This window comes from Mustela erminea, chromosome 5, assembly GCF_009829155.1.
Source record: "Mustela erminea isolate mMusErm1 chromosome 5, mMusErm1.Pri, whole genome shotgun sequence".
In the NCBI taxonomy this organism is placed as follows: domain Eukaryota; kingdom Metazoa; phylum Chordata; class Mammalia; order Carnivora; family Mustelidae; genus Mustela; species Mustela erminea.
The window spans coordinates 68,690,115-68,710,766 of NC_045618.1; the positions used below are offsets into that span (position 1 = coordinate 68,690,115).

A 20,652-nucleotide genomic window follows, 5' to 3' on the forward strand; every position below is an offset into this window, starting at 1 on the left:
AAGGATATTGGAAAAAGAAAGCAATGGTAAAAGGAACACATTTCAGAAACACTCACTCCTATAGACTTTTGTGCGGTGAGTATTCTATCCCATTCCCTCTAGTGAAAATATGAGTCAGCTGTTAATATGTTCAGTGTTTTGTGGGTGGGGAAGTGAAAAGCAAGGTAGAGATTCAAAATGTGGACAATTCAAAACCTACTCAAAGCTGCCACTGGAATACATTTTACATATGTAATTGAATATGGGTGTGACTTGTCCTTTTAAAAGTCTGTTCAAGGAGAACCTTCAGACCATGTAGGCATTCTGTTCTGGCTCGGGAAGACAATGAGTGGCACAAAGACCAGGGTGATCCAGATGATGTTCTAAAAAACCCTGCAGTGGGGCGCCTGGGTGGCTCGGTGGGTTAAGCCGCTGCCTTCGGCTTGGGTCATGATCTCGGGGTCCTGGGATCGAGTCCCACATCGGGCTCTCTGCTCAGCGGGGACCCTGCTTCCCCCCTCTCTCTCTGCCTGTCTCTCTGCCTACTTGTGACCTCAGTCTGTCAAATAAATAAATAAAATCTTAAAAAAAAATTTATAAAAAACCCTGCAGTTTCAGGTCTCTATGGCAATTCAGAGGCTTCGACATGTTATCCATTAGATAGAGAAGGTCACACATTTCAACTGCCAGCACATCTCTTCCCTGAAATCCAACCCAAAAGATTTCTCTTTCAGCCTGAGTGATGCCAGCACTGTCCTCTCCAAACTTTTTAAGTTCTGGGAAAGGTGTGACAGTATTCGGGTTGTAAGCTATAATTAAGCAGTGGGATCTCAATCCCAGGACAAAACTTCAACCTCTAAGAAAGGAAATGATGAGTCCTTATCTTTTAGAGGTACGTATTGAGATGTTCACAACAAATTTAATAGTTTTTCATGGTTTACTTCAAAATAATCTGCGGTGGGGGAAAGAAGTGGCTAAAATAAGACTGACCATTCACTGGTAAGGGTTAAAGCTGGAGCTTCACGGCATTATTCCTATTCATAGACAAAACACTAGTTTTGTCTATATTTGAAATTCCCCATATTAAAAAGTTAAAACAATGACTTTGCAGCAGCAGGCAGTCTAGTTATAACCCCCCCTCTCCTGTAATGCCACCATGACAACACACATAGGTTTATTTTTTCATTGAGGTGAAGAGCCACTTTTATCTGTTATGCAACTCAACATTCTTGAGTGGGATGGGGATCCCCATTTGGAAATAATAACAGTCAATCCCACGATGTTTATCATCTAAAACAAGGAGCAAGAACTAACTGAAATGTTTCTCTGCAGCTACTAAAGAAAGTTAACGTTCATTAGACAAGGAATCCAAGAACAAAAGACTTAACCACACTTGTGCGAATAACTTAGCGTGTTAGCCCAGGGGATGGGAGTCCTTGGGCATTACAACTGCTTTTTGACCTGCATGATTCGTTTTCATAAGCATACCTTGTCTTTCCTTATGACTAACATAAACCCATCAGTTAACAAAAGACGAGATTGAGGGAAAAGGGAATAATTTGTATACAATCCATCAAAGGGCTGAATGTTGGCTTTTCTGTTCACAAATGGAAGAATTCTTATACTCATGGGAAATAGGAAACAGAAGGAGAAAATCATTTAGCAAAGAATCCTGGGATGTTTTCTGACTCCTCAAAATGTGAAGATGTGTGTTAAACATCCTATTTTTAAGGAGGGGATCCAAATGCAAATGAGCAAAGAGTCAGTCCAAGGTCAAATTAGACTTTTGCCTAGGGACGCCTGGGTGGCTCAGCGGGTTAAGCGTCTGCCTTCAGCCCAGGTCATGATCTCAGGGTCCTGGGATCTGGGAAGGGAGTCTGCTTCTCCCTCTCCCTCTCCCTCTGTCCCTCCCCTCTGCCCCTCTCCTCTTCTTGTGTTCTCTCTCAAATAAATAATCTTTTCAAAAAACCTCAAAAATAAGAAAAATAACTGTATTTTAGAGTCTGTCGTTTAGAATTGTCAGATATTCAAAAATGTCTACACAGAGTCAGAACTGCTGACCAAAAAAAAAAAAAAAAAAAAAGGAAAAAATGGCTTGTATGTTCTTGTAAGATTCCTAAAAGGTTTTCAAAGTTTAAAGTTTAAAAAGAAAAAAATTTATTTCATTATTTGGGGTTTCTTTCTTTCCTGAGAAGTTAGCAGAGAAACTACCTGGTTGTTTGTTTGTTTTTATATTTTTGGGTTTTTTGTAAACCTTGATTGTATTGGTGACAGTGTGACTTACCCCAGAGAGATGAGAGATATTAGGTAATTGGAACATTTGTAATGACAAACAGAAAAATAACTACTATCCATTTAAACCATTCCTTACTTAAGGCAGTCTTATTTTTATAGCCTGTGAATGAACATGAAGCAACCACAACTTCCTAGGTTTATTGCCAATCAGTTAACAAGAGGTTGTTAGGTAGGGTGCAGGGTATAGGAATTCTACCTAAGCACTGCCTAAATTAAGATAATGTATGTTTTTGTTCCACTTTCCCAGATGCTCAATAGCTGAATACCTCTTAAAAGTCAACTTTCATTAGAATCGAAATAGGAATCATTCAATAAAAATGAAAGAATAAGATTTTCAGTTTCTCAAGAGAAATTGGGCACAGAAGAAAAACAATGACAAATAAGAATCCTTTGTACTGAATGAGCATTACATTGCTGCAGGGCATGAAGCCAAAGGAAGGGAATGCTCAGTTGGAGAGCAAAGGCCATGGCTCTTCTCAGAGGTGGCCAATCTCAGTCAGCCTACCCTCAAATCACGTAAGATGGCCTGCCCACAAAGCGCCCAAAGGGAACAGTAATAACAGAGTGAGTTGAAGGAGTTCTGGGTCTATGGAAAGGGAGCTTTCCATAGTTTGGGTGCAGATACTGTATTCAACCATCTAACACCCCTCTACTTCTTAAAACCCATTCCATATGAGTCAGGCCTGGCCACACAAGTGCCCCATTTCTTTGGCCACAGTGATGGACACAGTGACAGGAGTGGCACCAAAAGAAGGGATCAGCAGGAAAGAGAGAAGTCCTGTTCTCAGAGCTACCAGTAAAAAAATACAAACTTCTCTGGAGGAGTTGATGGGGGTGTATGGATAAGGAATTGCACTCAGTAAGTTTATTTCCCAGTAAAGGTAACACAATTTAAAGGAAGGGGAAATTTAAAAATGAAAGCCTTATCAGCACATTGTCTTTAGGTATAACCAGATCCCCACAAAGGGAGTTTCCATTAAAATGATCATTTTTAAATGTTTGCAGTTCAAGTTTGTTCCCTCTGTTTCTGAAAATAATCAATGAGGAGGTTGAGACCTTGGTCTCCAGATACTAATGGTTATCTAACTTTTGGCCACAAATATCCAGCCTCTTTGTATGACTCCACCCCCTCTTTACCTTTATCCCTAACAGAATTCCAATCATCCTCATCACCGTAGCTAAATCATCAAGCACTATACTAGGAACTTGAGATGCATTATCGCCTTGAATCTTAGAACCACCCAGAAAGGTGAGTATTATAATCTCATTTTACAAGTGGAGAAACTGACAGTCAAACAGGTCAAACCACTTGTCTGAGGTTCCTTCCTAGTAGGTGGGGGAGCCAGGATTTGCCTCCAGGCATGTCTGTGTCCACACTTCCAAGTCTTCCCAAAAACATGGCCAATGGTTATTAGTGTTCATTGAAAATGACTCCTCGGTCCTTTAAAATATAGTCTCACAAGCCATACCACTCTACCCAGCTACCCACAGCCAGGCTCGAATAGGAAACCATGTGAGGTCATTATAATGTATACCCCAGCCACTCACTCCGGGTTTTTACGGCTGAACTGCCAAATCACTCCTAGCCAACTCTTCAGGAAATGTTCAGACACTTTCTCAGATTCCAGCTAAAACATCAGCTATGTGGCCCTGGGGAGCACAGAGCTCACAGGGTGGTAATGGGATATAAAATTTGCAAACTTGAGGTCAGTGGCCTAACCTCTGGGGTGTGAAGCAGCAGCAGCCCATGAAAGATTAAAAACTATTTGTTAGCTTGAACGCTGCATATCAAGTCCCTCCTTCTAAAGCACGTGTCCACACCACCTTGGACATTAACCCCATCCATAAAAGGAGAGAAAGATACTCCACATGTAGTTCTGCCTAGAACCATTGGAAAGAATATAATCATATCAACAGACATGAGGTGGGGTGTTCATTCTGGGTGCTAAACATCAGGTCCAATTAAAACACAGTGCTCAATAAATAGTTGTCATTTGGATTAGGCAGATGTTTTGCAAAATTATTGAGGTAGATGATAGAAGAAAAGACAAAAATTTAAGATTTTTTTCTTCATTGGCATGATGCTTACATGGAATCTAAATGTGTAAATTAGTAGTCTGGATAACTGAGTCAGGAAATTACAAGAGTCTGAGCTTCCACACAAAGAATTGCCATGGCCCATCCCTGGACATATGACACTCTAATTGCCAATTACAAGATTACAAGTCTGAGTGCAGCAACGATGATGGTGGTGGTGGGTGTTACTCTTCAGACTCCCAGAGAAGATGCCCCCTTCTCATTCTCCCACCCTCTCTCTGCTACTCTTATTCGTTTACAAATAAACGAATGTCCACACCCACATGGTACAGGAGGTTTGCTTATTTGAAGCACAAGTGAGGACTGAGAGATACCAGTCACCCTTTCTAAGAAACAAAGACAAAGAAGAGGTGTAATCTTGTGCCCAACAAAACAATCCTACTTAAATTGTCTTTTGTCACTTTGTGTGGCTCACCTTCTACACAGTGGAAGAAAATAGGTACCTTGAGCACTTTTTAATGAATTTTCTCTGGACCTTGGTTTTAGCATGTGTAAGTTTCTGAAGTCTATCCCACTATAATTCTTATTTATAATACTTTTGTAAAGACAGATCATCTGACTATAAAGGAAGATCTGAGTCATGATTACATATGCCAAAAAATTTTTTTCAAGTAAGAGGAGACTTTAAGAGTCATTCATCAAAGGCACCAACCTATTAGGGTCTGATTACACAACATTATAAATTAGTACCAATGGGTAGGAGAAATGGTGGACCATGGGAAGAGGGGGATGCACCAAACTTTACACGGCACCATATACACAGGTTCATCACACATGTTGGATTCACCTCCTTTTTCCAATGTATCCCTCTAAATGTTTTCGTAGGAATCTTTTCTGATATCCAAGTGTCTTTCTTTCATGCCCCGACTCCTCCAAAAGCTTTCAGTCCCCTTAAGAGGCTAGTCAAGGCCACAGGTCACCTGAGGGGATAGACATTTGTATCTGTCAGAACCTTGCACCTGTTCTGTCCAGCCCACATCCCTGGCTGATAAGACTCTCCACCCTGGAACTTTCTCCTAATTCCCTCCTCCTACTTCCTTTTTCTCCTATCCTCTCCTAACAAAATCCTTACCTCCACTCTTCGTTTCCAACATCCTGAGACTACCAAGTAAAAATCTAATATTTTACTTAGAATTAATTTTTCTCAATGTCTTAACTCTTATTTGGTATTCCTGTTACCCCTATTTTATTTATAGCTCAGCTTCTGAAGTTTCTTACAAAAAGAAGAAAAGGAAAATGAGATGGTGATGATGATGATGAAAAAGGTGAAGGAGGAGGAGAAAATGGTGATGAGAAAGAATGACAGATGCTGGCGAGGATGCGGAGAAAGGGGAACCCTCCTACACTGTTGGTGGGAATGCAAGCTGGTGCAACCACTCTGGAAAACAGCATGGAGGTTCCTCAAAATGTTGAAAATAGAACTACCCTATGACCCAGCAATTGCACTACTTGGTATTTATCCTAAAGATACAAACGTAGTGATCCGAAGGGGCACGTGCACCCGAATGTTTATAGCAGCAATGTCCACAATAGCCAAACTATGGAAAGAACCTAGATGTCCATCAACAGATGAATGGATCAAGATGTGGTATATATACACAATGGAATACTATGCAGCCATCAAAAGAAATGAAATCTTGCCATTTGCGACGATGTGGATGGAACTAGAGGGTATCATGCTTAGCAAAATAAGTCAAGCGGAAAAAGACAACTATCATATGATCTCCCTGATATGAGGAAGTGGAGATGCAACATGGGGGGTTAAGGGGGGTAGGAGAAGAATAAATGAAACAAGATGGGATTGGGAGGGAGACAAACCATAAGTGGCTCTTAATCTCACAAAACAATCTGAGGGTTGCTGGGGGGAGGGGGGTTGGGAGAAGGGGGGTGAGGTTATGGACACTGGGGAGGGTATGTGCTATGGTGAGTGCTGTGAAGTGTGTAAACCTGGCGATTCACAGACCTGTACCCCAGGGGATAAAAATATATGCTTATAAAAAAAACAAAAAAGAAGAAAGAAAGAAAGAAGCAAAAGAGGAAGAGGAAGGAGGAAAAGGAGAAGAAACAGAAAAACAAAACAAAACAAAACCCTGGCCCTGGAATACGTTCCTGTGATTAATGGAGATATTCCTATGCTTCAGTTCAAAACCAAGAACTTAACAGTAGACATAATGTGCCCATAGGGTCCCCATAAATCCTGTCTCCCAACACCAACATCATAAAATGGTTGTTCTATATTTGGACTTAGATGTGTTTGGATACTTATATATGAATGTAAGTATGACTGATGGTCTAGGAATTCACAACCCTTCAAAACACTGAACCAAATCACTTGTCTAATGGAGCAGCTCTCCTAACTCAGAAGCTGACTGCTGTCTGGAAGGCATCTCTGGCCAGGAGTGGCGGACACAGGGAATTTTCCTCCCTCCCTTCCACTCTGAAGGGCTGAATAAATCGACCTAGCGATGATTTCAACAACAACAACAACAAAAAAGGCCACTTGAGAAAGTGGTAAAGTCATAAGAACTTAAAAGTAGGATTTGTTATAATAGAGGATTAACTCCACAATACAACTTTGACTGTATTCCTAATCCAGTTTTATCCTATTAACAATGTGGCTACTCCATTTACAGCACAAATAACAGAGTTCAGTTCACTACAATACTGTCTATTGGCAATTGCATATCTTTTTTTTTTTAAGATTTTATTTATTTATTTATTTGACAGAGAGAGATCACAAGTAGGCAGAGAGGCAGACAGAGAGAGAGAGGAGGAAGCAGGCTCTCTGCTCAGAGAGCCCAATGTGTGTCTCGATCCCAGGACCCTGAGATCATGTCCTGAGCCGAAGGCAGAGGCTTAACCCACTGAGCCACCCAGGCGCCCCTGCATATCTATTTTTAATGATCAGTTATAAACCCTGATTCCCCCAAAATGCTTTGGAGGCAAATTACACCAACAGATATATAAATATGGGGTTATTAATAGAAGTTGAAAGCAAAATCCCATCAGAAGGAAGGCAAAACATACCAAATATTTAAATAATATATTAATATTATATTATATTGTTTATTAATTTTATATTAATATATTAAATAATATATTATTAAATAATAATAATAAATTAAAATGATTATACATGAAACTGGTCCCTATCTTGAAACTAAAGGAAAAATGGGGGCGGGTGTTAAGTGCTTTATAATTCTTATATTTGAAAAAACAGAATTTGCCAGTTTGTTAGGGACTATAATCTTATTCATGCGGTTTGTGAGTCCTTTAAATGCAGAACAGTGCAAAAGTTAAGAACAATGTTCCTAACATTAATCTAACAGATTGTGAAGACACATTGGTCATGTTGCATTTTTCATTCTGAAATTACAGTAGCAAAATATAATGCAGTATCTTCAATGCAAAAGTCAGTCAATCCCACTAGATCGAGGTAGGATTAAAACATCTGATTATCCTTCTCAAAAAACTATTATTCCCTTACTGTGGTAGCTAGTTTCCAAAGATGTCCCCCCAAAATGCCTCCCTTCCCTGCAGACACACACTGCTCCACACATCAAGAGGCAGGCTAGATCAGTCCATGCCCTTGAATCTGGACAGCCTGTGACTTCCACGGAATTCCAGGTCATACCACTCCAGGCTCTGCTTAAAGAAAGTCTGGTAGCTTCCACATTTGTGCTCTTGGGATCCTGAGGTATACGGTAAAAAGCGTGGTTACCCTGCTGGAGAGCCCCCATGGGGAGGCTGCGTGGAAAGGAAGACAATCTGAGACCATATGGAGAAGTGAGGAACCCAGCCAACACTGATAACACATGAGCCCATCTGAGCCCTTCCAGCTAGCCCTCAGCTATTCCTGTCAGTTCTGTAGGCAACACTGGGGTTAAAGCATGTGACCAGGGATCAAGAGGTTATAGTTCAAAATCCTGCTCCAATGGACACTTGCTCTGAGCAAGGCCTGGTCGCTGTACCTGGGGCTCAGTTTCTCCATTCTTAAAAACACCCTCAGTGGCTCTATTTCCAAGGAAAGGCCCAGACAGGAGACTGCATAGGAGAGCTTTAAAACCTGGAAAGTGCCCAGCACAGCCTGACAAGTGGCTCTCTGCACCCTCTATTCCCTCCTCTGTCCATCCATTTAGATTAACCACACCAAAGTAAACAGGGCTGCAGGCGCCAGCCCATGGAACCAGAAATACACGTGGAGAAGTCATCTCGCCCACTCCAGCCCCATCCGATGTTGTGGGAAGCAGAGACAAGATTCCCCACTGTGCCCTGTCCAAATTCCTGGCCTGCAGAATCATAAGAAATAATAAAATTGTTGTTGTTTTAAGCCACTAAGTTTGGGGTAATTCGTTACGTAGCAATAAGAAAATCAAAACACTCACGAATGAAAATAGCTTTTTTCCTGGTAGTAGAGGGACTGGGAATGGTTCATTTCTCTTTAGTTTCTCATTCTCATGGTGCTGTAATGTTTTTAGGTATAATAAGGTTTAAGGTACATAGAGGTGGGGTATTCTACGTATGCCTCCCCTTTACCTTTCCTCTTGACCAACCAAGTGCTCATGTTACTTCTGGAACACCACTTGATCTTCCTCTTCACCCCCTCAACCATTCAGGCCACCATCCACTCTCACCATGACTCCTCTATTAGCCTCCCAACCTCCCTACCTTTGGCCTCCTTACTCTCTAACCCACACACCTTTCACCAGAGCTGCAAAGGCCTGGTGTGTTCCTATCCTAGAATCCTTTTCTAGCTCCTCATCCTCACCTTTCACAACATTCAGATATTGATTGATGTTTTGTGTCCTTCAATCCCTCTTCCACCCCTGACAGTGTCACAGTCTATGGACAGGCACACAGAGTTGCATACTGCACAACTCCAGGGGGCACTATAATCCTAGGCTACATTATAAACTGTTCCCCATCAAGTTGTGCAGGGCAAACCTTGCCCAACTGTACTCACTGTCCCTTAACGCCTTCACGCTTTTCACTATATACTTTTTTACACTCAGATTTTTCCTTATTTCTCTCTTCTATTTTCTCCAAGCTCAAATTTATATCATTTACCTCACCCAAGCAAAATTGGTCAATCAAAAATTGTCTATTGAACACTTACCGTGTGTCCAGGTTCTCAGTCTCCCTAGTGATAAATAAAATATGAACTCTGTCTTCAGAAAGTTCTCAGACCTAGTCGATGGTCACTTATTTATCACAGAGACCAGAGGTAGGCAAACTTTTTCTTTAAAGGGCCAAGTAGCAAATAATTTAGCTTCTCCAGCCATACTTTGTCTCCACTACTCCACCCTGCCACAGCAGTATGAAAACAGAAATAGATAATACATAAACCAATGGGCATGGCTTTGTTTCAGTAAAATCTCATTTATAAGAACAGGCAGCTTGGTCCACAGTTGGTCAACCCTGATGGACTCTCACTGTGAAGGCTTTTCTGAAGAATCCTGTTCCCACAGGGAGGCTTCCCTTGTCATGTGACTGCATTTGCCTTCACTAGATCTTAAGTCTTTCCCACAGCAGTGATGGGAGAAGATTCTGGGGAAATGAAGATACCAGTATGGTACGGGAGAAAGAAAGAAACTTCCCAGGTATAAGATTTATTATAATTGGGAAGCAGCAAGATAGATTGGTTAAGAACACAGACTATGAGACCAGATCTCCCAATGCTTACTAGTGTAGGTCCCTGGAGGAATTCCTGAAACCCTGCCTCCCTCAGTTTCCTCACGCATTAAGTGGGCAAGTAGGTATAAACTTCCTCATACAGAAGTTACACATTCAATGAATTAATGTATGAAAAGTGTACTACTGAGTGATATATCAGAGCTTGCTAATCTTCACCATTATTATTGCAATTTAATGTAAAAGTTACATTATATTAATGGCTCTGAGCTTATAGGTAGGTGGCTAAGGTAAAAAAAATGAAACAGGAAGGATTAAATAACTTGTCATGTTGGTAAAAACTTAACACATGTACTGTTTCCCCTAAAAAGAGAAACATCTCTTGCAGCTCTAGTCTGTAAGTTATCACACAGGACATGAGAACAAGAGATTCTGAATGGCATCATGAGGAACGTATCCCGCTCAGAGACCTACATGGGCAATGCAGAAGGAGGGTACCCGTGATGGTTACCTGCCAGCCTCAGTGGAAGTTCAGGGTCTAACACTAAAATACATGTGCCATTCAAAAACCCCACCAACTCCAACATCCTATAATTCCTTCTGTGTTTTATTAGCATATTTGTAAAAATGTTAGGGAAAGTTTCTTGTTTGACAAATATTAGTATATCATTAGCCATACTTGGGAGGTGTCAACTAACACAAAGGAATATTAAGAACTTTAAGTAGAACTTTACCAAAGTCTTTGTCCTGCATTTCTGACCAGTGGAATGAAAAACCAAAACCACAACTAAAATTAATAGAGAAAGACATTTTAATATTAAGAATTTGTCTTTAAAACTTAACCTTCATGCACCTCAGTTCTTACTGCTGTAAAAACTAATAAAAAACCCAGCCCAAAGAGATGTTATGAGCATCAGATGAGTTATCATATGTAAAACTCTGAGAGCAGTACAGGTGCATAAATGTCATCTAGAAGTTGCTATCCCTGCTACAATTATTGCTGTCATTTGTTCTTACTTAATCCTACACCCCATGCCGTCTGCTACCTTTCCATCAAATCCCAGTTCCCATGATGCATCAGATTCTCCCACCAAATGTGAAGCCTCCCCTCCAGGCTACAGGCTAGATGTCTCTGGCATCCCACAGAGCTAAATTCAGGCTGGCATTCAATCAAGGCTTCCTGAATTAATGAACTCTTTGAAATCCCATCTAATGATCAGTCAGTGTTAAAATGTTTTTGATTGGATTCTTTCTTGCCTTTGATGATTTTGTAATCTAATGGGAAAAATCAAACTTAACAAGGCCTGCCATATAGTTCAGGCCTGATATATTAATTGATTTCAGCTTTCTTAAAAAAATTTCATGGAAAAAAATTCTAAGTTGCTTCAATAGGCCCATTTGATGGGTTAGTTTCTAGAAGCTAAGAAACTGTTAATGTAGCTTCTTTCTATCTTGAGAAAATATTTAAAATCTTATTTTCACATTATAAACAAAGGCTAGACTTCATAAATTCATTGTTTGGTTTGTTGAAAAAAAGGCAAACAAATTCTCTGTAAATATCCTAACATCTTGTTCAGTATTTTGCTTATAAGCGTCATTGGCATAATATTCTAATCTTTTTAATCGTCAGCTACACAAGACAACAAGGGAATGTTTCAATGTTCTTTAAAATTCCTAATAAGCTTGGAGGGATAGCTGTGCTTCCATTTCTATCACATTCAACCTCGTCTCACCAGAGGCCGATGTTTTAAATTAATTTGTGATACCAACAACTTACGCATTTTGGTAAACAATCTCTGTCCCAAATGCTAAAAAGTCAGTCATATAAATAAATATTTTGTCTGCATCTTCTCATTTAAAAAGTGCAATTGCTAAAAACTTCTATTTAACAATACCTTGGGGGGAGCGGGGGGCAGAGGGGGGAACCTGGGTAGCTCAGGCAGTAAAGCGTCTGCCTTTGGCTCAGGTCATGATCTTGGGGTCCTGAGGTCCAGCGCTGCCTTAGGCTCCCTGCTCAACTAGGACTGTGCTTCTCCCTCTCCCTCTGCCCCCTTTCCCACTCACTCAAACATGATCATGGGCTTTCTCTCTCTCTAATAAATAAAAAATATCTTTTTTAAAAAGACTATCTTTTTTTTTAATGATATTGCAATATTTTAGCCCAATCTTTTCACTAAATACAAAAACAAACCATACCACTGCAGGAATCCTTTCCCTATATTTAATTATTAACCTACCTGACTTCGGATGAAGTCTTTTAAGTCCTCTTTGTAAAATAAATGGACTTCATAAACTCTACAGAACTTTTTCTGCATTCCCTGTTAGAGTTCTTTATTTTAATAACAGACTTCTGTGTAATTAATCCCTTGGAGTTTGCCATCACATAATCTACCCTATGTACAAACGGTTCCATGTGTATTTTTTTGGTAACAAGACCTCTGGAAAAAATAAACAAATAAACAAAGACCAAAAAGAAAATCATACACAAAGTCACAAATTGTGTGACATATACCCCATCTCTCATACACTTACAAACCAAGCAACAAGGATAGAGAGTCTCAGTCTACCTTATCAGGGATTTGAGGAAAAGGGGTTTCACTCTGAAGAATTTTTTCCCTGTGACAGGAAACTGTAATACTTCCTTATTTGAGGGCTAAGACAATAAGGCAATTTCAAATAAATGGTTCTTAACTACTGCTATTCAAGTAAAGTTGTGTATTTTTTTAATTGAATTATCTCCCACACTTTTTGCCTAATCACAGAAGTTAAGAATTCAGCTGAGAAAAACTCCTGTGAACTGAAATTTGAACAATAAAACTAGGATTTTATTATTTCTCATAAAGTCATTTCACATATGTTAAGCAATGTCTGGTCAAAGGAAAACTACTATACATTTATTATTTGAAAACATTTTTGAGACTTGCAAAATTCTCACTTCAAAATAGAGAAAAAAATGCAATTTTTGCAAAGTGAATGGGGACCACACTCATTCCATAAAAGAAGGATTTCCTGTAAAAACAGAAATTGGCAATTTAGTCTAAGAAAACACAGTGAAAGCTGGGAAGAAACTTGAGGATGCTTAAATTTCCACTGTGGAACAACTTCTGTTGCCCAGTGGGAAGGAAAAAACAACAACAACAAAAAGCCACCTGCAACATGAGGAGAGAAGACGACAAGCTAGGACGGTACTCCCGGAGAAGGAAAAATGAAGCAGGTCCCTAGTCTGTGAACCAGGGTTGCTGATGGGAAAGGAATATATGTCCCAAGAAGAATACCAAGGCAAACTCTGCAGTCACCTGTCATATCAGAGAAAGACAAGAAGGCAGTATTTGTGGAAGAGATGAGAACAGTGCATGGCGGACACTGGTGATTTTAGAGCACCTTTTAACTAGAGGAAATATTAGTGAGGTGCTGAAAGTTGCTGCCACCAACTGGGCATCAGGCAGACTTGGGGTTACAAATCACTTTCACTTCATAAACTGTGCATTTCCATCAAAATGGTAAACAGGTTTTACTGTCGTCAAAGAGGTTAGTTTTGAAGCTGGTAATATCTTAACTAGCAAAAATAGAAATTTTAAGCAATAACTGGAAAAACTTTACACACAACTGCTTTTCCTGATGATTTATACAGCAGAGCATGGTTAAAAGACTTCTTCATGTGAGACTATAATAGCAATAAGCAGAGAGAATGCCTTTTAAATGCTGTTCAAATCCAAAAGCAGAATTGGTACTTGGTTTAAAATCTATGGGAAAACCTTTTATGCAGAGATTCTACTTTTATTAATTTGTGCCACACATAAATTTGCACATCTATACAAGTAGGTGTGCAGAATTGGGGAAGAGGGGAAAAAATTAATATAATCAAGAGAGCCATCATTAGGGAACAATTTTAGCCACGTTATGGGATTCTGTACACCAAGAGGATACACAAAGTACATCCATTTGAATTAACAGATGGATGCACAAAAGGTATACGGAAGTGAGCAAGGTTTAGAACAGTATGTACAATATACTGTATGTAATTAAATAGGTCACATGCTATACATATACATAAACATGTGTATGTATATATTATGTATATATATTTGTATACGAATACAGATGCCTACAATAGGTCTACAAAAATATACATGAAAATGGTGTCTGAGAGGTAAGAGGGACATTTTTTTAATTGTATATCCTTTTAAATATTATTTTTTACTTCTCCAAATACACACACACATATATATATGTCCTTATAGATAACATGAGAATTCTAAAAATAAAAACCTTTATATTAGGAAGATTCATTTTTCTATTAGTATATGATACATTATACTGTAAATGTTAATTATAATTATTTTTTAATCTTTATATATGTAAATTCTTATAGATCATGTGAGAGCGAGGCATACTCATAATTACTATCTACTAACAACACCTTTTTAGGAAGGCTTTGTGAATCATTTGCAATAGCATAACATCTATGTCAGTGACCAAAACCTGCAAGGCCCACAGAGAGGTATTTCCCTATAATCATAAAGGAATAAAACCCAAGAGAAAGAACTGCTGGTGTGAGTAAAACTAGGGACATTCTGTTAAGCGACAAAGTCAAGCTTAGTTTCTGTTTTCACACTGAGTTGGTGCCTCCGGAAGAAACAGCGCTGGTTGGTGACAGCACATAGAGATGAGACAAATGTCTGGAGGGGCCTAACATCTCTCTGCAGATTTTCATCCCCAAAATTAAGCCCCACCTCCTCTCTTTCTACAGGAGCAATACCATCAAACTTAGCTATTAAGATAATATATATAGCAGAAATATATACATTTTAAGGAAGAATGCTAGACTAACTCTGGTCCTTTGAAGAACATATGAAAATCAGAGTTTCAGTCCATATGTTGAACTTGCTTGCATGGGCCCTACACACAGCAATGAATGTCTGCTGCCTGATCAGAATCAGGCTTAACATGATAAGCAAATTTCCTTTCCAACACTGTTGGAGTCCTGGACTTATTTTCCACAAAGGCCAAAATGGAACTAAATTAATCATAACTATTTCCTGGGGCCAGAAAACCATGCATATTTTACCACAGCCCAACCGCGTGGCCCTGACCATCACTTTGTCCCTCCATGGTCTAGACCAAGATTCAAAAACAGGTTCATTCAGTTTACTGCACTTTTTCTTCCTGTGCCTGGGCCATACAAACATAAATTTTACTCCCTATACAGTTAAAACAGCCCATAACAAAAAGGAATAAAGGAAATGTTCAGCCACAGAATCAGATAGGACATCATCGACTGGTGATTCAGGATCTTATGATCGAGCTACAGAACTTCTCAAAAGGAGCAACAATGAGAATGAAAAGAACTTAATGAAAACCTCTGTGTCTGCATACTGTCTGGGCTCATCTAACAGACTCCTCCAAGGACATAAAATGGATCATTTACAGTTGAGCCTTCTGCTTCTAGGGAGGCCTAAATTTAAACAATCTCACAAAAACAAATTTTTCTTTCCTTCTGAACAATTTTAAGGAAAATGTTTGCCCACCCTTCTTCAATTCAGAGAACTGACAGTCCTTATACAGTCAACCTGCCTAATTTAAATATTTCCTGCTGAAACATTTCCTGTAATAGCGACTAGGAAGCCAGTGAAATGCTCAATTGCATGTACATAACACATAAACCACTGGTTAAAAACATCCCTCTAAGGCCGGCCACAGAAGCATCAGTGCCCCAATGAAACGAAGAGCCCCCTTACAACCCAAAAGATCACAAGTTCTCGAAAAATTTGCCCTGCTCTGCCTCCAGGGTAGACACTGGAAAGACAGTATCAACCAGAAAATCCAGTCCCTAATTTTAGTAAGCATAACTCATAGGAGAGCCAACCCTTGAATGTGTCTTCCCTAACTCTGTCATTAGAATTCCTTTCTTTCCTTGCTCCCTTACCAATAGAGCATCTGCAAAGGTGCCCACAAGGCAAGCACTTTCCCCTACACACAACGGGAATTGGTAGGAAGGGAAAGGAACGGGCTTCTCTGTGTCTTTCAGTCTCAGCTCCTCCCCTTCTTCCTCAAAGAACACTTCTCGCCTCCAAAAATCGGCCTCGACAATGGCCCAAGAGTCCTTTTAATCATGGCATCCCCTCTAACGCAGAAATCTTTAAAGAGCGGAAGCCAAGTGGTTTAGCCTCGAATGGGACGAGAGCTGGACATCCCCTGCACTTCTAAGGTGCCCCCTGGAGATCTTGTCAAGGATCCTTCTGGTGTGGAGAATCAACCCTGTCAGTTCCCTCGGGATCTTGATACTAGGGAAAAGAGGGAAGTGAGACCCACACCAAAGGAGCTGGCCGGTTCGGTTACCCTTTAAGCGCGTCGTGTCCTCCGCCGCCTCTTCTCTTGGCCCGGCTAGCTCTGGTTTCCTTCACGTTCCCAGCCTCCAAATTGGCGTCCGCCCCATGGCTCGTGTAGGACGCTAAGAGCACAGTAAATCCCAGGACGACCTCCAGCAGCCCTCCTCGCCGCATGATGCCCAGCGGCCGCCGGCTCCCGCCGCCCCTCGCTGTGCCCCGGGCTCGATCCGCGGCCGCCGCTGCGCCCTGGAGCGCGCCGCGCCGCCGGAGTCCCGATCTGCCGCCGCCCGTCCCCCGGGCCGGGCTCCTCCCGCCTTCTCCAGGCGCTGCTCCCACTTCAGGCGGCCCCTGCCAGCTGCAACAGACAAATCGCCGAGGCAGGGGAGACTTTCAGGGCATCGGGATGCTGAAGCTTGGGGTCCCCATTCCCGAGCCCAGCCCGAGCGCCGCCTGAGCGTGGCGCAGTTACTTTGGGTAAGTGAAGACCGTTTGGTCCACGGCTGGCCGAAAAGCCCAGGCCCCCGCCTGCCTTGGTTCCAGCCAACCTCTCGGCCTCCCAGACACCGCCTGAAAAGCGCGCCGCAGAGTACCCATGTCCCGAGCAGTTCTAAACCCCAGGGCCAGTTCGCTGAGTTTGTTTTTGGTTTTTTTTTTTTTAATGGCACAAAACGCGCGCGATGCGCGCTTGAACGCCCCAGCTTCCCTGACTGTCCTTTCCGCGAAGCCGCGGCGCTGGAAGCCCGTTGCGCCGTCCCCGGCCGGCTCCGGGCGCTGCCACCGCCCTCCGCGCATCTGACGCGGAGCCCGGCACCGGGAGCCCCGGGCCAGGAAGCTGTCAGGCAGGGGAGGGCCAGCGCCAGCTGTGGACGTTCCGGGACAGCCCCTCACCCAGTCCCTGTCCCTGCCCTGCACGCGGCGCAAACGCAAAAGCCTCTGTGGCTGCAGCTCCAGCCCCGGTGGCCGCCCGACCCCTGAGGGGACCCTGGCTGCACCCACTGGAAAAGCGGCGCCTCCGGCTCCCGAGGTGGCGGCGGCTGTTCCTCGTCCCGGCTGCGGCAGCCGCTGCCCCACTCCTCCCGCAGCTGCCCCAGCTGTGGCCGCCTCTCCGCCCGTGGCACCCACAGTCTCTGCCGCGGCTCCCGCGGCCCCCTCCTTTCCCCACCTCTTCAAGTATCGTCTGCGCAGCGGTTTCTCGCGAGAGAAATACTTTTTTTAAAAAAAGAAAGAAAAAGAAAATGACACCCCCTCCTACATCCCCCTCATCGCCACCCCACCCCTCGGCCCCATCCATCCTCCCTTTCCACTCCCCTTTGCCAGCCACCGCCTCGGCGCAGGGGCCTCCCTCGCTCACAGGATTAGCGCAGTTGGGAGGAGGCAGAGGTGATCAGGTTCTGTCCGGCCTAGGAGTTTTCGTTTGGGGGTGAGGAGCTGGGGGAATGGGAAAAAGTGGAGTAGCGGTTTAGCTCTCTCTGCCGCTGGGAGGTCTAGACCCGAGATTAGCCTCTCCCGTGATCTGGGAAGCCAGGCGGGCGCAGAAAGCTGTGCCACCTGCACCAAGAATGCATGTTGGAGACGGTGGCCACGGAGGCCCCAGCGACCCTCGCGCAAGGGGAGTCGCATCTTGGCTGCCCCTGCCTCCCCGGCTCCGCCTCACTGCGACTCTCCCGCCTGGCACCGAGCGGAGACCGGAGTCCCGGAGGCTGGGGCAGGGCGCATCGCGGGCGGCGGTACCCGTAGCTGCAGGGGCTGGTGTGTGGTGGTGAAAGGGGTCTCCACCACTGCCACTTGCCCCCTAAGCATCGGGTGCCCACTCTGAGGCACTGCTCTTCTGAGACTCAGGTCAAGCTACCCAGGAAGATCCAAGATGCTGCAAGTGCCTGAGTGGGATCCTTCTGATTCAGAGGCCTGTGAATGTTAGAAGCTGAGATTTGGGATGGGGGTGAAGGGATGGTCCTCCTGGCCAGCCTACAGCTAACTAAGATTGGGCTTCTTTTAGACAATCCTAGTTCACCTCCCCGACACACACATACACTCTCTCTCTCTCTCTCTCTCTCTCTGCCTCTCCAGGACAAGCAAGGCACAGTGACTTTGGAGAATGAAGTATTTATGGCATCCTTATATGGATAAGGCCCAGTGTTGCCTATATTCTATAAGGAGAGCAGGAAGTCACACCCTGGGCCCTGGCCGCTGGAACTGGAGACCCCAGAAAATCCCCATGTAGCAGCCACAGCTGTCAAGCCAGAAGTAAGAGCTCAGCACAAACAGGAATTCAGTTGAAGGGGGCTTTCCTTATTTGCAATTGTTTGTGCCTAGATAACAGGGTACGGGGACCTGGGCAAGTTACTTAACCTCTTTCCCATCGCCAGATGGAAATAATAATGTTGACCACACCAGTTATCATGGGGATGATGAGCCTGCTGAACAATGACAAGTGAACTTGAAGATGAAAACAGTGAAACTGTCAAAAATATGTGCCCATTTAAGGTCATAGTTCTAGAAGTATGTGGTAGCTTAAGATCTCACCTGTAAAACTTCTCTTAGCAGATCTTTGAGTTGGTGGCTTGGTCACACACATTTGGTTGATATTCATCCAAGATGTAAATTTGCTTAGCACCACCTGTGTACCAGTTTGCTCATGACTGAACCTGGCTCCTTGGTGAGAAAGGCAGATTTTTTTCCTTCACTCGGCAGATAATCTACAGGGAAACTTGACTTGAAAAAAATAATGACCCACTTGTTAAGTGCCAAGAAGAAGGAATACGGGATGCTTGCTTGCTTACTTGATCTAGGTTGTGACTGATCAGGGAAGGCTTTCCTGAAGAAGTGATATTTAACTTACATTCAAACACATAACTAGACTTGACTTATAGTAGCGGCTCTCAATCCTGGTTATACAGTAGAATGACCTGGGACCACTTAAAAAAATTTTTTTTCTTTTTTTGACAGCACAAACCAGCCCCCAGAGTTCTGACTTAAATAGCCTCAAGTGGATCCTTGATGTGGGCATTTTTTAAAAAGCTCCCCAGTTATGGAAAGGTAAGGGAGTTGTTCAGACAGGGAAAGTGATCTAAGCAGAGGAGTAATTGCTCAGGAGCAGAAGGGCTGTTGGACATCCAGGAAGGTCCCACATATTCTGGACTGTTTTACACCCTCTGCGGAATCTGGAAATAGCCTACTTTCTCTACACTCCAACAGCATGTGAGACACTGCAGTCTCTCTTAGAATCCTCTACTCAGTGATGTTGCACAGCAGCAACTGCACACAGGCTTTTCTAAGGTTTTTGCCCACAAAACAAAAAACAAATCTTGGTACTCTGCAAGCCTCCTTCCAACATTTCTGAACATTTCTATTAGGTACTCCTAACTCAACTCCAAACTGCCATCCTGGGCTTTATCTCTAAGGGAGAGATATAGATTAAAGCTTGCTTCTGGCCTTTGCCCTTTTTTTCCTTCTCTTTTCCCCTTGGCTCCCTCCTTCAGTAGAGCAAAGACTTTCTACTTCCTCTTCATATTGCTTGGGAGCTCTAGAACCCACAAAACACCCTTTTTGGGCAATAAGTCTTATGAATTAACCAAAAGGGGATAAGAGAAAAAAACCTGATCACTGGAAGAGAAATGCATTTTTAAATATGTAAGAAATATTCCCCATTATCTAGGCAATGTACATATAACAGAACAGCATGCTACCAATAACAAAATTTAGTAACTAATACAGAAAACCATGTCTTTGCAGTAAGATATTGATGCCAGGTGATCCAGGAGCACCCCCTCTTTTTAAACTTATCGCTGTTTATAACACTTTTTGAAAAATAAGTCCAGGCTAGATCTCCCTTGTTCCTCTTCATTTCAAAGGATTCTACCCCTTGTAAAATAATCTACTCAAATTCCTCCTGTTCATGAGGAATTTTTGCTCATGTTGTCTCTCCTGTTCGAACTTCACTGCACCTAACTGAACCATTCATTTAACAATGTATTAATTATATATACTGTATGTCAAGCACCATGTCAGGCACTAACAATTAGAATATTTATATATTGCTTGGTGAACTATAATTTTTTTCTATAATTATTGTACTTATTCTGCCTAGCTGGATTATGGACCCTTAAGGACAAGGCTGTATTTCTTATTCAAGGAAATGTGTATCATGTACTGAAAACTGTTACAAAAGATAACTACTTTGTCAGCTGCTGTTTGATCATTTAGTCTTCTATTTTTGCTTCCAGACCACTCTCATTACTCTATATCTACTGAATAAATATCTGTGTCAGCAGTCTTTGTGTACAAGAAAACCAACTCTGGATAACTTAAACAAAAAAAATTG

At 42.4% G+C, this 20,652-nt stretch overlaps 1 protein-coding gene across 3 annotated transcripts in view; it reads right to left on the reverse strand.

Annotated features, from left to right (window-relative positions):
* FBN1 (fibrillin 1) overlaps positions 1-17,487 on the reverse strand; it is a 231,737-nt gene extending 214,250 nt beyond the window's left edge. The window contains exons 1-2 of one of the 3 annotated variants that reach the window (XM_032343646.1): positions 17,328-17,487; positions 16,342-16,686 (exon numbers count right to left, since the gene is read on the reverse strand). In XM_032343646.1, the coding sequence (XP_032199537.1) occupies positions 16,342-16,505 (164 nt within the window). In that variant the 5' untranslated portion in view covers positions 16,506-16,686; positions 17,328-17,487. Of the gene's footprint in view, positions 1-16,341; positions 16,687-17,327 lie in introns of those variants that run through there. The other 2 variants (XM_032343647.1, XM_032343645.1) reach the window with 2 other exon arrangements.
* Between the last annotated feature and the right edge of the window lie 3,165 nt (positions 17,488-20,652).